Source organism: Barbatula barbatula (genome assembly GCF_947034865.1).
Source record: "Barbatula barbatula genome assembly, chromosome: 9".
NCBI lineage: Eukaryota > Metazoa > Chordata > Actinopteri > Cypriniformes > Nemacheilidae > Barbatula > Barbatula barbatula.
The window spans coordinates 214673-232288 of NC_136772.1; the positions used below are offsets into that span (position 1 = coordinate 214673).

Genomic DNA, 17616 nt, shown 5'->3' on the forward strand with positions numbered 1-17616 from the left:
ATTTGAAACTTATTTGAAATCACAAAATAAAGATTCTAAAGCTGTTTGTTTGTACTGAAGTGGTGTTCTCTTCTTTCTTTTTTATTGCTCTTCAATAGGTGGAGATGGATCGCGTGTATTTCTTCATGTATATGTTGTCTATATTTAAAAATAAACCAAAATACAGACGAAACATTTCTGTCACCAAAATGCGCGTTTCTCTACAGTACATGCTCTGTATAAAGATGCGCACTTCAATACCGCATAATGTTTGTCTCGCTGTTGATTCATATTGTATTACTATTGTAAGGTCAGGTTTAGGGTTGGTGTAGCGTTAGTTAATGTCATTTATTGTAATTATATGGTGAGGGTTTGACCCACTTCCGGCCGTAGCTGTATCCCTTCTAGCAACGACATGTATCTGGGGCCCCGCCCACCAAAAGACTTTTATTTTGACACTGCGTCAGTGTAACGGTCACTTCCGGGTACCGTGTGTTTGTGTTCCGCGGCTCATTTAAACATGAATAACGAATCTGACACAGATCGAGAAATAGATGAAAGAATCGAAAGATTGAAGAATAAATATCTGCAGAAGACGGGCAAGGTGATGAAATATACACAGCATTCATACTTACACGCAATAACAGTGGATCTGATAATAATGAAGCTCTTAGCTAGTCATACAAATAAGGTTTAAAGTATTTACAATTTCTCTTTCTCAATAAATCAGTGGCATACATATACTATTGATGTTTTATATTGTGTTTCAAACGCGATAAATGAAGATCATTTTAGACGAGAAGAGGAAGTTAAATCATCATTTGAGAATGGTCGAGTACTTTTATTCTCGGCATTTATTCATCGTCCATATCATGCTTGATCGGATTGAATAATCTTCACACGTCCACCTGTTTTGATCTTCAAACACATATTGAGTTTATTATATGATGGCTTTCATTGTGTGTCAGCAGGTGTCCGGTATCTCACACACATTTGGACTGACATCAGGTGATCATGGACATCAGAAACATCTTCTTCACATCTTCTTGAGAAAGGCTTTAAAGCCGTCATGTGATGTTTCTCATGTGTTGTGTTACAGAAGATGCTGGGAGGAAGACGTTTAGAGAGAGAAGATACCCTCACACGACTCTTTCTGATCCACCTCAGAGGTTAGAGGTCAAATATGATCTGCTGGAAATAATAATATTATTGTTACAACTTCACCTATTGTGTGGCTTCTGTACATGTGTTTTAATCTTTATATCTATGTACAAGAAAATCTGACCGCACACAAGTTTTTATTAGACCGACATAACAGCAACAAGCCTGGTTCAAGGTTTCAAAGGTGTCAAAGGCCTGTTGCCGATACGTCGGTCTAATTAAAAACTTGCACAAGTGATTTATCTTCCTTTACCGGCACCTCCGAAGGTTACGTTTTATTCTTTATGTGTCGTGTTTCAGTGAAGCTGATAGTGATGAAGATGATGGTCTTGAAGAAACAAACATGTTTTACACAGAAACAGGTGAACACACACACACGTCTGGTTTAATATTTCCTTTGGGACAGTCCATAGGCATGATGATTTTTATACTGTACAAACTGCATTTTTTTATCCCGTAAACCTAAGGATCATAGAAAACTTTTTTCACTTTTAGATTAGAAAAGAATGTGGTTCTGTACGATTAATGTTTTTTTTTGCCAATGAGGACCTCAATATTGGTTCCCACGGTGACATGTGTCCCCATGAGTTGGTGTGTATTCATTCAATTACACACACACATTTGTCAGCTTCATCCACTCATATGCATTTGGCAGATGCTTTTCTTCGAAGCAACTTACACTGCATGATACTAGACATTTGTTTCTGAGTCTGTGGAATCTCTGGGATCTGACCCATGACCTTGGTGTTGCTAGGGCCATGATCTAACCCCTGAGCTACACATCATTTCTTCTCAGATGTGACGTTACCCTCGAATATGGCCCGTTCCTCCAGCTGGTGTGTGAGGGAGTTGAGGGGTAGAGACGTCACAGATCCAGTTCAGAGCGGCGCAGCAGCCGTGCACGTCTATCAGGAGATGATGCACATTTATGAGAAGCTGCAGGTGATCTTCATTCACTACTGACGTGATCGGTGTTCACATGTGCTAAAGCTGTTGAGGAATGTCTACAGTGATACTGTACGTGTGTGTGTTTAGGCAGAGCGTGTCAGTCAGCAGGTCTGGGCTGCAGAGCTGTGTGAGCGTGAGCGTGAGCTGCAGCGGAGAGAGAACACACTCCTGCAGCACCAGCGCAACATTCACAAAGGAGCGGAGGAGGAGGAGCTACAGCAGGTGACATCAGCAGCTCATTTACATAACCCCAGAGTTATCCCACAATTCAGTGTTCATCCAAAACCTACCAGTCTCGATTTTTCTTTAGTTAATAATACAGTGTCATTTATAATCTGTATTCATTTCTGAGATGATAGCTGAACATTTGGGTTTAAATAGTTTTGGGTTTCGGATACAGCAGTAACATACGTGATGTTTGTAATAATTTTCACAGCAACATCAGCAAGAGACGAGTGAGTTAAAAGAAACTCTGAAGCAGAAGACTAAAGACATGAAAAGAATCAAGTCCAGTTTTGATTCTCTGAAGGAATTAAATGATTCTCTGAAGAAACAGGTGAGTGAGTTTCAGTGAGACATCAGTGAGATCTCAGCTTCATCGAGTCACCTGTGTGTGTGTGTGTTTGTTTAGCTTCATGACGTCAGCGAGCAGAACAGAAAGTTGGAGAGTCAGTGTGGTAAAGTTCAGGCTCGTCTGGAGAATCTGCAGGTAACGCACATTTATACATCAAACAGAACTGTTTCAATCTCAAACATGCTTGAAATGATTGTTTTATGAGAATTGAACCTTATAATCAGTTCTCGTATCAGAATGAGGAGCGTGATATCGGCTCTCGTATCAGAATGAGGAGCGTGATATCGGCTCTCGTATCAGAATGAGGAGCGTGATATCGGCTCTCGTATCAGAATGGGGAGCGTGATATCGGCTCTCGTATCAGAACGAGGAGCGTGATATCGGCTCTCGTATCAGAATGAGGAGCGTGATATCGGCTCTCGTATCAGAATGAGGAGCGTGATATCGGCTCTCGTATCAGAACGAGGAGCGTGATATCGGCTCTCGTATCAGAATGAGGAGCGTGATATCTGCTCTCGTATCAGAATGAGGAGCGTGATATCGGCTCTCGTATCAGAACGAGGAGCGTGATATCGGCTCTCGTATCAGAATGAGGAGCGTGATATCGGCTCTCGTATCAGAATGAGGAGCTTGATATCGGCTCTCGTATCAGAATGAGGAGCGTGATATCGGCTCTCGTATCAGAATGAGGAGCGTGATATCGGCTCTCGTATCAGAATGAGGAGCGTGATATCGGCTCTCGTATCAGAATGAGGAGCGTGATATCGGCTCTCGTATCAGAATGAGGAGCGTGATATCGGCTCTCGTATCAGAATGAGGAGCGTGATATCGGCTCTCGTATCAGAATGAGGAGCGTTATATCGGCTCTCGTATCAGAATGAGGAGCGTGATATCGGCTCTCGTATCAGAACGAGGAGCGTGATATCGGCTCTCGTATCAGAATGAGGAGCGTTATATCGGCTCTCGTATCAGAATGAGGAGCTTGATATCGGCTCTCGTATCAGAATGAGGAGCGTGATATCGGCTCTCGTATCAGAATGAGGAGCGTGATATCGGCTCTCGTATCAGAATGAGGAGCGTGATATCGGCTCTCGTATCAGAATGAGGAGCGTGATATCGGCTCTCGTATCAGAATGAGGAGCGTGATATCGGCTCTCGTATCAGAACGAGGAGCGTGATATCGGCTCTCGTATCAGAACGAGGAGCGTGATATCGGCTCTCGTATCAGAACGAGGAGCGTGATATCGGCTCTCGTATCAGAACGAGGAGCGTGATATCGGCTCTCGTATCAGAACGAGGAGCGTGATATCGGCTCTCGTATCAGAAGGAGGAGCGTGATATCGGCTCTCGTATCAGAATGAGGAGCGTGATATCGGCTCTCGTATCAGAATTAGGAGCGTGATATCGGCTCTCGTATCAGAACGAGGAGCGTGATATCGGCTCTCGTATCAGAATGAGGAGCGTGATATCGGCTCTCGTATCAGAATGAGGAGCGTGATATCTGCTCTCGTATCAGAATGAGGAGCGTGATATCGGCTCTCGTATCAGAATGAGGAGCGTGATATCGGCTCTCGTATCAGAATGAGGAGCGTGATATCGGCTCTCGTATCAGAATGAGGAGCGTGATATCGGCTATCGTGTCAGAATGAGGAGCGTGATATCGGCTCTCGTATCAGAATGAGGAGCGTGATATCGGCTCTCGTATCAGAATGAGGAGCGTGATATCGGCTCTCGTATCAGAATGAGGAGCGTGATATCGGCTCTCGTATCAGAATGAGGAGCGTGATATCGGCTCTCGTATCAGAATGAGGAGCGTGATATCGGCTCTCGTATCAGAATGAGGAGCGTGATATCGGCTCTCGTATCAGAATGAGGAGCGTGATATCGGCTCTCGTATCAGAATGAGGAGCGTGATATCGGCTCTCGTATCAGAATGAGGAGCGTGATATCGGCTCTCGTATCAGAACGAGGAGCGTGATATCGGCTCTCGTATCAGAACGAGGAGCGTGATATCGGCTCTCGTATCAGAACGAGGAGCGTGATATCGGCTCTCGTATCAGAACGAGGAGCGTGATATCGGCTCTCGTATCAGAACGAGGAGCGTGATATCGGCTCTCGTATCAGAACGAGGAGCGTGATATCGGCTCTCGTATCAGAACGAGGAGCGTGATATCTGCTCTCGTATCAGAATGAGGAGCGTGATATCGGCTCTCGTATCAGAATGAGGAGCTTGATATCGGCTCTCGTATCAGAATGAGGAGCGTGATATCGGCTCTCGTATCAGAATGAGGAGCGTGATATCGGCTCTCGTATCAGAATGAGGAGCGTGATATCGGCTCTCGTATCAGAACGAGGAGCGTGATATCGGCTCTCGTATCAGAATGAGGAGCGTGATATCGGCTCTCGTATCAGAATGAGGAGCGTGATATCGGCTCTCGTATCAGAACGAGGAGCGTGATATCGGCTCTCGTATCAGAACGAGGAGCGTGATATCGGCTCTCGTATCAGAACGAGGAGCGTGATATCGGCTCTCGTATCAGAACGAGGAGCGTGATATCGGCTCTCGTATCAGAATGAGGAGAGTGATATCGGCTCTCGTATCAGAATGAGGAGCGTGATATCGGCTCTCGTATCAGAATGAGGAGCGTGATATCGGCTCTCGTATCAGAATGAGGAGCGTGATATCGGCTCTCGTATCAGAATGAGGAGCGTGATATCGGCTCTCGTATCAGAATGAGGAGCGTGATATCGGCTCTCGTATCAGAATGAGGAGCGTGATATCGGCTCTCGTATCAGAATGAGGAGCGTGATATCGGCTCTCGTATCAGAATGAGGAGAGTGATATCGGCTCTCGTATCAGAATGAGGAGCGTGATATCGGCTCTCGTATCAGAATGAGGAGCGTGATATCGGCTCTCGTATCAGAATGAGGAGCGTGATATCGGCTCTCGTATCAGAATGAGGAGCGTGATATCGGCTCTCGTATCAGAATGAGGAGCGTGATATCGGCTCTCGTATCAGAATGAGGAGCGTGATATCGGCTCTCGTATCAGAATGAGGAGCGTGATATCTGCTCTCGTATCAGAATGAGGAGCGTGATATCTGCTCTCGTATCAGAATGAGGAGCGTGATATCGGCTCTCGTATCAGAATGAGGAGCGTGATATCGGCTCTCGTATCAGAATTAGGAGCGTGATATCGGCTCTCGTATCAGAATGAGGAGCGTGATATCGGCTCTCGTATCAGAATGAGGAGCGTGATATCGGCTCTCGTATCAGAATGAGGAGCGTGATATCGGCTCTCGTATCAGAATGAGGAGCGTGATATCGGCTCTCGTATCAGAATGAGGAGCGTGATATCGGCTCTCGTATCAGAATGAGGAGCGTGATATCGGCTCTCGTATCAGAATGAGGAGCGTGATATCGGCTCTCGTATCAGAATGAGGAGCGTGATATCTGCTCTCGTATCAGAATGAGGAGCGTGATATCGGCTCTTATATCAGCGGCTGTGATGAGGCCATAATAATAATATAAAGCTTGTGTGTGTGTTTGTGTCTGAACAGAGGAGGTTTGAGTACTCGAAGGCAAACAGCGGGCGAGGAAATGTCTTTCCTAAAGCTCACGACCCTAAAGCTAGCACAGAAGAACACCCACCGTCAAATAAAACAAGCAAGGTGAGTTACAGAAACGATAGAAGGTCATGTGATGAGAGAGAATCTTCCTGTGAGTGTGTTGTGTGTGTTCATACACGATCATTCTGGATGAACTTCAGTCAATGTGGTTAATGTAATGAGGAAATGTTCTGTATTTGACAGGAAGGTGGCGCTCATGGACCCACAGTTAAACTCACAGCGTTTCTGTTGGATTGGGTCGTAGATGAGCAGCTCATGGAGTTCAGAGAGACGTCAAACATCACCGGCCGTCTGACATCACTGCATCACAGATGCTCAACGGTTCGTTTTCTTTCCGCTTTACTGCTCACTTTACAGCCCAAAGTCAAATGAAGAAAAGACTAAATTATGTAAACTAGGCCTGGACGATATATCACAAATGTGCACTCACACAATGTTTTTCAAGAAGTCAATAGGGCTTTTCCCACTGCTTAACCCTGGGTTATCTTCATTGTAAAATCGCTTTTAACCCTGGGTAAACCAACGTTTCACACTTGTACTTCTCAAGCGAGGTTATCCTAGCATTTGTCCGAGGTAATGAAACCCTGCTCTGAAGCTGGGTCAGCTCGGCTTTTGCAGGGATAGAATGATACGACCAGACGCTTAGCAATGAACATCCGATCAAAAACTGAACAGCGCTAACCTCATTTCACTGTGCAATTGTGTAAACAATCCTTTGAGTTTTTATTATTTGAGTAAGTAACGTCAGGAGGCTTAAAGGGTTTGTGATGCGTCATCTTTTCCCGGATGCGGAACAACCACATATTCAGTCAGTTTGATGCTGCAGTGTTTATCCAGTCATGACTGTTGACTCCACATGAGAATGTTGACCCAGGGTTTAGTGATGTACATCAGGTTATGAATACACTCTGGTCAATTATTATAATCTGTGTGAAACCGATAACCCAGGATTCTGTTTGTCTGGGGTTTAGAGTAACTCGGGGTTAACCACTTCAAGTGTGAAAGCCCTAATGATTTAAATTCTTAAAAGTGAATCAAGTCATAAATAAACTTAAAGCATCATGATATAACACATTTCTCTTCAGTAGGGAGCAGTTGTAATATAAAGAGCTGACAGCATGACAGGTCAGAGGGTTCAGGAGTCTGGATGTTGATCATGTTGTTGTTGTTGTTGTTGTTATCAGGTTCTGCCGCTGCTGGTGGATTTTCTGCCTCAGATGTCAGTGATGGAGTCGTCTCTTCAGTTATCTCTGCTGCGCTGCATTTACTGCTGTCTGTCACAACTCCAACACAGCACACAGGTACACACGCACACACGCCACACACACCACACAGGTACACACACACAGGCACACACAGCACACAGGCACACACAGCACACAGGCACACACACCACACAGGAACACACACACAGCACACAGGTACACACACACAGCACACAGGTACACACACAAAGGCACACACAGCACACAGGCACACACACCACACAGGAACACACACACAGGCACACACAGCACACAGGTACACACACACAGCACACAGGCACACACACCACACAGGAACACACACACAGGCACACACAGCACACAGGTACACACACACAGCACACAGGTACACACACACAGGCACACACAGCACACAGGCACACACAGCACACAGGCACACACAGCACACAGGCACACACACCACACAGGCACACACACACAGCACACAGGTACACACACACAGCACACAGGTACACACACACAGGCACACACAGCACACAGGCACACACACCACACAGGCACACACACACAGCACACAGGTACACACACACAGCACACAGGTACACACACACAGGCACACACAGCACACAGGCACACACACACAGCACACAGGTACACACACACAGCACACAGGTACACACACACAGGCACACACAGCACACAGGTACACACACACAGCACACAGGCACACACACCACACAGGCACACACACACAGCACACAGGTACACACACACAGCACACAGGTACACACACACAGGCACACACAGCACACAGGCACACACACCACACAGGCACACACACACAGCACACAGGTACACACACACAGCACACAGGTACACACACACAGGCACACACAGCACACAGACACACACAGCACACAGGTACACACACACAGCACACAGGCACACACACCACACAGGCACACACACACAGCACACAGGTACACACACACAGGCACACACAGCACACAGGCACACACACCACACAGGCACACACACACAGCACACAGGTACACACACACAGCACACAGGTACACACACACAGGCACACACAGCACACAGGCACACACAGCACACAGGCACACACACCACACAGGCACACACAGCACACAGGCACACACACCACACAGGAACACACACACAGGCACACACAGCACACAGGTACACACACACACAGCACACAGGTACACACACACAGGCACACACAGCACACAGGTACACACACACCACACAGGCACACACACACAGCACACAGGTACACACACACAGGCACACACAGCACACAGGTACACACACACAGGCACACACAGCACACAGGCACACACACCACACAGGCACACACAGCACACAGGCACACACACCACACAGGAACACACACACAGGCACACACAGCACACAGGTACACACACACAGCACACAGGCACACACAGCACACAGGTACACACGCACACACGCCACACACACCACACAGGAACACACACACAGGCACACACAGCACACAGGCACACACACCACACAGGAACACACACACAGGCACACACAGCACACAGGTACACACACACAGCACACAGGTACACACACACAGGCACACACAGCACACAGGCACACACACACAGCACACAGGTACACACACACAGCACACAGGTACACACACACAGCACACAGGCACACACACACAGGCACACACAGCACACAGGCACACACAGCACACAGGCACACACACCACACAGGCACACACACACAGCACACAGGTACACACACACAGCACACAGGTACACACACACAGGCACACACAGCACACAGGCACACACAGCACACAGGCACACACACCACACAGGCACACACAGCACACAGGCACACACACCACACAGGAACACACACACAGGCACACACAGCACACAGGTACACACACACAGCACACAGGCACACACAGCACACAGGTACACACGCACACACGCCACACACACCACACAGGAACACACACACAGGCACACACAGCACACAGGCACACACACCACACAGGAACACACACACAGGCACACACAGCACACAGGTACACACACACAGCACACAGGTACACACACACAGGCACACACAGCACACAGGCACACACAGCACACAGGCACACACACCACACAGGAACACACACACAGGCACACACAGCACACAGGCACACACACCACACAGGAACACACACACAGGCACACACAGCACACAGGTACACACACACAGCACACAGGTACACACACACAGGCACACACAGCACACAGGCACACACACCACACAGGCACACACACCACACAGGCACACACACACAGCACACAGGTACACACACACAGCACACAGGTACACACACACAGCACACAGGCACACACAGCACACAGGCACACAGGTACACACACACAGGCACACACACCACACAGGCACACACAGCACACAGGCACACACACCACACAGGAACACACACACAGGCACACACAGCACACAGGTACACACACACAGCACACAGGAAGACACAGCACACAGGTACACACACAGCACACAGGTACGCACACAGGCACACACAGCACACAGGTACACACACACAGGCACACACATAGCACACAGGCACACACAGAACACAGGCACACACAGCACACAGGAACACACACACAGGCACACACAGCACACAGGAACACACAGCACACAGGAACACACAGCACACAGGGACACACACCACACAGGCACACACAGCACACAGGTACACACACAGCACACAGGTACACACACAGGCACACACAGCTCACAGGCACACACAGCACACAGGTACACACACAGCACACAGGTACACACACAGGCACACACAGCTCACAGGTACACACACACAGCACACAGGCACACACAGCACACAGGAACACACACCACACAGGCACACACAGCACACACAGGCACACACAGGCACACACAGCACACAGGAACACACAGCACACAGGTACACACACACAGCACACAGGTACACACACACACACAGCACACAGGAACACACAGCACACAGGAACACACAGCACACAGGCACACACAGCACACAGGTACACACACACACACACACACACAGCACACAGGTACACGCACACACAGCACACAGGTACACACACAGCACACAGATACACACACACAGGCACACACATAGCACACAGGCACACACAGAACACAGGCACACACAGCACACAGGAACACACACACAGGCACACACAGCACACAGGAACACACAGCACACAGGAACACACAGCACACAGGGACACACACCACACAGCCACACACAGCACACAGGTACACACACAGCACACAGGTACACACACAGGCACACACAGCACACAGGCACACACAGCACACAGGTACACACACAGCACACAGGTACACACACAGCACACAGGTACACACACAGGCACACACAGCTCACAGGTACACACACACAGCACACAGGCACACACAGCACACAGGAACACACACACACACAGCACACAGGAACACACAGCACACAGGAACACTCAGCACACAGGCACACACAGCACACAGGTACACACACACACACACACACACAGCACACAGGTACACGCACACACAGCACACAGGTACACACACAGGCACACACAGCTCACAGGTACACACACACAGCACACAGGCACACACAGCACACAGGAACACACACACACACAGCACACAGGAACACACAGCACACAGGAACACTCAGCACACAGGCACACACAGCACACAGGTACACACACACACACACACACACACACAGCACACAGGTACACGCACACACAGCACACAGGTACACACACAGCACACAGGTACACACACACAGGCACACACATAGGCACACACAGAACACAGGCACACACAGCACACAGGTACACACACAGCACACAGGTACACACACAGGCACACACAGCTCACAGGCACACACAGCACACAGGTACACACACAGCACACAGGTACACACACAGGCACACACAGCACACAGGCACACACAGCACACAGGTACACACACAGCACACAGGTACACACACAGGCACACACAGCTCACAGGTACACACACACAGCACACAGGCACACACAGCACACAGGTACACACACACACACAGCACACAGGAACACACAGCACACAGGTACACACACACAGCACACAGGCACACACAGCTCACAGGTACACACACACAGCACACAGGCACACACAGCACACAGGTACACACACACACACAGCACACAGGAACACACAGCACACAGGAACACACAGCACACAGGCACACACAGCACACAGGTACACACACACACACACACACACACACACAGCACACAGGTACACGCACACACAGCACACAGGTACACACACAGCACACAGGTACACACACACAGGCACACACACAGAACACAGGCACACACAGAACACAGGCACACACAGCACACAGGAACACACACACAGGCACACACAGCACACAGGAACACACAGCACACAGGAACACACAGCACACAGGGACACACACCACACAGGCACACACAGCACACAGGTACACACACAGCACACAGGTACACACACAGGCACACACAGCACACAGGCACACACAGCACACAGGTACACACACAGCACACAGGTACACACACAGGCACACACAGCTCACAGGTACACACACACAGCACACAGGCACACACAGCACACAGGAACACACACCACACAGGCACACACAGCACACACAGGCACACACAGGCACACACAGCACACAGGAACACACAGCACACAGGTACACACACACAGCACACAGGTACACACACACACACAGCACACAGGAACACACAGCACACAGGAACACACAGCACACAGGCACACACAGCACACAGGTACACACACACACACACAGCACACAGGTACACGCACACACAGCACACAGGTACACACACAGCACACAGATACACACAGACAGACAGGGACACACACACACACACACACACACACACACACACACAGACAGACAGGGACACGGACACACACACACACACACACACACACACACACAGACAGGGACACGCACACACACAGCACACAGCACACAGGCACACACACACACACACACACAGGCACACACACACACAGGTATACACACACAACTGGATGTTATGAGCCACTGCACATGTGAAGAGAGAGAGATGTAATTGAATGACCTGTGATGATGATGATGATGATGATGATGATGATGGTGTTGTCTCCTCCAGCACGCTCCTCTCACCTCCACATTGAGGAGATTGGGTGAGGAGGTGTCTCGTGGACCGGGTGACTCAGGTAAAGAGCGCCGCAGCTCTCGGGCGTGTCCTCTGTTTAAGAGCTCGTGTCCACACACTCGATTCCTGAGCAGCCTCATCATCATCAGAAGCGTCAGTCAAGGTAAAGAGAATCACAGACATGTTCTGTGTGTCAGCAGCAGGTGGCGCTGTTGTCTCATCTCACAACATCACCTCAGCTAGACAACTGGATATACAACACAGTGACTGAGGATCATTAACAGCTCTAGTTTATCATATCCAGTTTGGACAAAAAGAAAAAAGTATTAATGGCTCTAGAAATTGATTTCTAAAAGTCACTGTTAACCCATAAAAAGAAAAGCGTTACTTTCTTCAGTGGAACACAACAGAAGATATTTTGAGAAATGTTTGTGTTCACACAATGGAAGTCAATGGAGTTCAGTGTAGTTTGATTACACAATGTTACAAAGTATTTAAAAAGTTTAATTTTTCTTTAGGAGGTTTAACACACTGAATATGAAATAATTGTTTTCATCATTGACGGTACTTACAAAATATCTAAAGAATATTTCCACACACATTCCACACATTTTGGTTTCGGTATTATTACTTGTACATAGAAATGAAAAGGTGGAGTCATAACACTGAGCTCAAGACAACAGTTAGAAAAAATGAGTCGTCAGAAGTGAACATTTGATGGTTTTTGTCTTTTATGACTTCATATTTTCCTCATTTACATTTATTCATTTGGCAGACGCTTTTATCCAAAGCGACTTACAAGTAGTTTTTTACAGTGTCACATTACTGCAGAGCAATCAGGGGTAAGGTGTCTTTCTCAAGGGCGCTTCAGTCATGACCTGCTGACACTGAGATTCAAACCTTCTGATCACAAGCCCAACGCTCTAACCATTAGGCCACAGCTGACCCTCATGAATCAAGTTCCAGACGTAGTCACCCATCATGACTTCATCCCTCCACAGAATACATTTCTTGAATTTTCTGGCAGTGACAATATGTGAAATCAGTATATTGCAAATACACAAAAACATATATATCGTCATTTATGATATACTGTAAGCTCAACATTTACTTGAGCTAAATATAGACACTATCACATGAAAATAAATATTACCACAATAATTAGCATCACAGAAATTGTAGAAGAACAATAAAAAGGTCGTGTGAAACAGCAACATTCTTCAAAATATCTTCTTTTGTGTTCTGCTGAAGAAATAAACATTCAGATTTCACATGACATGAGGATGAGGGGGAAGATTCACTTCAAGCTAAGATATTAATATTAAAGAGGTCATATGAAGCGGCTCAAATTAATATTTAACATGATGTAAGGTTCACAAACGCTGTATTTTCCAAACACTGTGCATGTTTGTATCTCCTCTTTGCTCCGCCTCTCTGAAACACACAGGTTTGTGTGGGTGTGGCTACACGAGGTGTTTCAGGCAGGTCTGGGTGAGGATTCGCTTCAAGATAGAACGCTGATGAAGATGTGCATCATTCATTTGTGCAATTTCACGTGTCTAATACATGCATGAGCAACTTATAACACACCAAAGATGCAGAAAAACATGCATTCGCACCATGTGACCCCTTTAACAAGATGCGCCATTGCAATGAATGGGGAGGAATGCAACGCTCTTGCGATAAAAGTCCCGCCTTCCAGTGAAACGAGCCAATCGTCTATCAGTATTGACTGAGGATTCTCTGGGGTGGAGCTCTCGTGAGGCTCATGCACAGTAGATGAAGTGATCTTGTAAAAGGTGATTTTTAGCGCGTTATAAGCTAAGCAAACCCAAGTTACGGTAACGTTCATGTCAGGTTTCATTATTGATAGGACATGTGCTGCTGCTTTGTGGTTTTTGCCAGAGATTTTAAAAAATATCTGCCTTCTCCCGTTCAAGTAGATAAAACTGCTTTTAACTGCCCAGAGGCGTCGCAAACATGGCCGCCGAGTGTCTCCGCTTCAGGCTTTGCTTGAAGTCAGATAATAAATAATTCACTCACTCAATCATTCTATTCTAAATGTAATATTGTTTTCATTTAATGACACTGGCGTCCTGTGATGTGTGTGTCTCTGTTCTTCTGGTGTGCAGTGGATATTCTGGCTCAGGCTCTGGACGTGTTGTCTCGTGACGTGAGGACAGATGAAGGTCAGCACTTATTTCTACAGTATCGCGCTCTCTCGGCTGTATTGACTCTGTTGAGAGGTGTCAGTCCGAGACCTCTGACGCTGTCGGTGGAAATCCTGCTTCAGATGAGCACACAGACACGTGAGAATAAACTTTCACAACATTGCAGAATCTTTCATGTGTGTGTGAGGATGAACGCTGAATGTGAACTCTGTTAGCAACACAAAGGTCACGGGTTTGATCCCCGGTAACACACATACGACTTGTGCATGTGTGATGCATGACTGAAGAAGTTCTGCTCTTTTGTGTTTTAGACTTCATCAACTAAGTTAAAAAAAAAATTTCATGACATATGTCAGAACGCTTCTACGGTTCCATCGTGTTTGACCTGCGGCCTCTGCTCTGTAAGCAGCGTCTCATTACATGTGAATCTGAATGCATTGCTGTAAAATCATTCAATCGAGCGGCCGGCTTTATGAGACGGGACAGGAATGCACTTTTCTTTTTCTTCTTCAGTGACACTGAACAGATGCAGTGCCACACGCTCCGACTCGAGCCGCTCTGCCAATTAAAGACAGTTTTACAGGAGAAGGATTATGGGAAGGTGTGAAGGTGAGGGTGAAAGTCACGTCACACTCGACCTGTGTTTGTCTGATGGAGGTCGTGTTTAATGCACTCCACATGTTTAACTCCAGCAGACGTCTTTGAAGGTTCTTCAGCCGTGTCAGACGTCTTACCTGTGAAGGTCAAAGATAACAGATGTGCCGTTCACCTCAATCCAGAACACTGTCAAAGATACCTGGCCCATGTGTTTATATACAGAACATGTCTCTCGCTGAACTAAAGCCATATGATGGCTATATTCATTGATTTATTTAGAATCATAATCTGATTTCCTTTAGATGAATAACTTTAGAAAACATGCTGTACTCATGAATGAACCTCGAGCAAATGAAAAGCAGGATTGTTCAGTGAGAGAAACTTTACAGCATTTCACCATCAACATTGAACTTTTCCAAGCGTTGATCTCATCTGCAGTTCTTCTGTGAATTCTCAGAGAGATTTCGATGAGGCCGTATGATGCCAGGAAAGATTCAGTTCATGCTTCCAGAGGAGAATGGTATCGCTCAGATCTTGAAATGAAAAGATGAGCGTGTCTTTGGAGGTGAATGTGGATCGTAGAGGTGAAATCATCTGGATGTGATGAGAAATGTTTGAGTTCATATTGAGATCTTGGCTAATATTGACTTGATTGCAGACGAGACGAATCTGAGCTCAGTTTCTGAAATATCTCAGACAGACATGAGGCTCAAGCAAAGAAAAGGCTGTTTGTTCTGTGTGGGAGAAACAACTGAGATATTAAAGAGATTTCACGAGTGATTTATTTGGTGTCTGTCAGTGGGCAGAAGTGTTTTCTAGTTTTATTTCTTGTGTCTTTCAGGACTTGTGTCTGGTTTTCTGGACGAGTGCAGTAATGAAGAATTCTTCCGCTGCGTCTCGCTGGTTCTGCGTAATCCTCGTTTGGATCCGGTGTTGTTTGAAAAGATGTGTGTTGTCCTGCAGAAGCTCTCCAGTATTCGGTGAGTCTGTCTCGGTTACCTCACAGTCTCCATCACATCGTCCTTCATGAGGAGTGTTTGATGTGTGCTGACAGACCGAGAGCCGCTGGTTTGTGACATCATTGAGAGCGTGTGCAGCTGGACCACTGTGTGTTGTCATCTCTGTGGAGTTTTAGCTGCAGGCCGTGTATCATTGACCAGATGAACAAAAGCACATGACATGTGTGTTCGGTGTGTTTCATTGCAGGAAAAACAAGCGTCTCTTCGAAGCCTTTTCGTTACATTTATTACTGCAGGAGATGCACCGCACGACTGACCCGACTCGAACCTTCCTCCACATCAACCTGAGCTCTATTCTGCTTAACCTGGGAATGCCGGCACGCTCATCTCAACATTAAACATCACACTTAAAGAGACGCTCGTGTGTCTCACAACTTCATGAAGCTGATCTGGACCGTGTCTCACGGCTCATACGGACTGGTCTTGTCATACTCTCTGGTGGTTCAACATAATGTCTGTTCCATGGAGAAATAATAACAGACGCTGTGTAAATCCTGTAGTGGTGAACTGCTCCTAATAAATGAAGAAATGAAATAATGAATTTGATACTTTATTCTTGTTGTGACTTCTTTAATAAATGTAATGTAATTCTGTTCAATTAAACGTTGTGACTCGGTTGATGTTTATGTGATTCTGTGAATATACATTTTCATGGTTTTTAAATGAAGCCCAGCTGAAGTTTGTTTGACGTGTTCTTTTCGGTTTTATTTGTTGCTTTTAAAAGTTCTTTCACAGTTTGAGGACTGAAGCAGATCTGCGCTGTCACATTGTTTAACAGCATAATGATGAATGTGTGTTCGCTCTGAATCACTTCCAGCTCTGAACACACCGATGTTAAATCCAGATGGACTCAACACAACATCTCTGTTGCTAATCACACAATCAGCAAACCTAATGAAGAAAACCTCTCTCTCTCTCTCACCGGTTGTGCGAGCTCTTATATGACGCACCAATGTTTCGTACGCCTGTAACTCGAGTGTGTTTTTAATGTTTCATATGTGTGCTTGTATGAAAGAC

General features: G+C 46.9%; 1 protein-coding gene across 3 annotated transcripts; it reads left to right on the top strand.

Moving 5' to 3' along the window:
* The first annotated feature begins 410 nt into the window (after positions 1-410).
* On the top strand, positions 411-17451 carry ccdc138 (coiled-coil domain containing 138). 3 transcript variants are annotated; one of them, XM_079464139.1, is made up of 15 exons: positions 411-583; positions 951-987; positions 1079-1148; positions 1441-1502; positions 1937-2082; positions 2176-2310; positions 2525-2644; positions 2720-2797; positions 6223-6333; positions 6475-6612; positions 7476-7592; positions 12807-12975; positions 14945-15121; positions 16422-16560; positions 16787-17451. In XM_079464139.1, exons 1-15 carry the CDS (start codon positions 500-502, stop codon positions 16935-16937), a joined length of 1734 nt encoding a protein of 577 aa, XP_079320265.1. In that variant the 5' UTR covers positions 411-499; the 3' UTR covers positions 16938-17451. The 3 variants fall into 3 exon arrangements, with proteins under 3 accessions (XP_079320265.1, XP_079320267.1, XP_079320266.1); XM_079464141.1 differs by having other exon boundaries at positions 445-583; positions 14945-15001; positions 16787-17231; XM_079464140.1 differs by having other exon boundaries at positions 445-583; positions 2018-2082; positions 16787-17231.
* Positions 17452-17616: the final 165 nt, after the last annotated feature.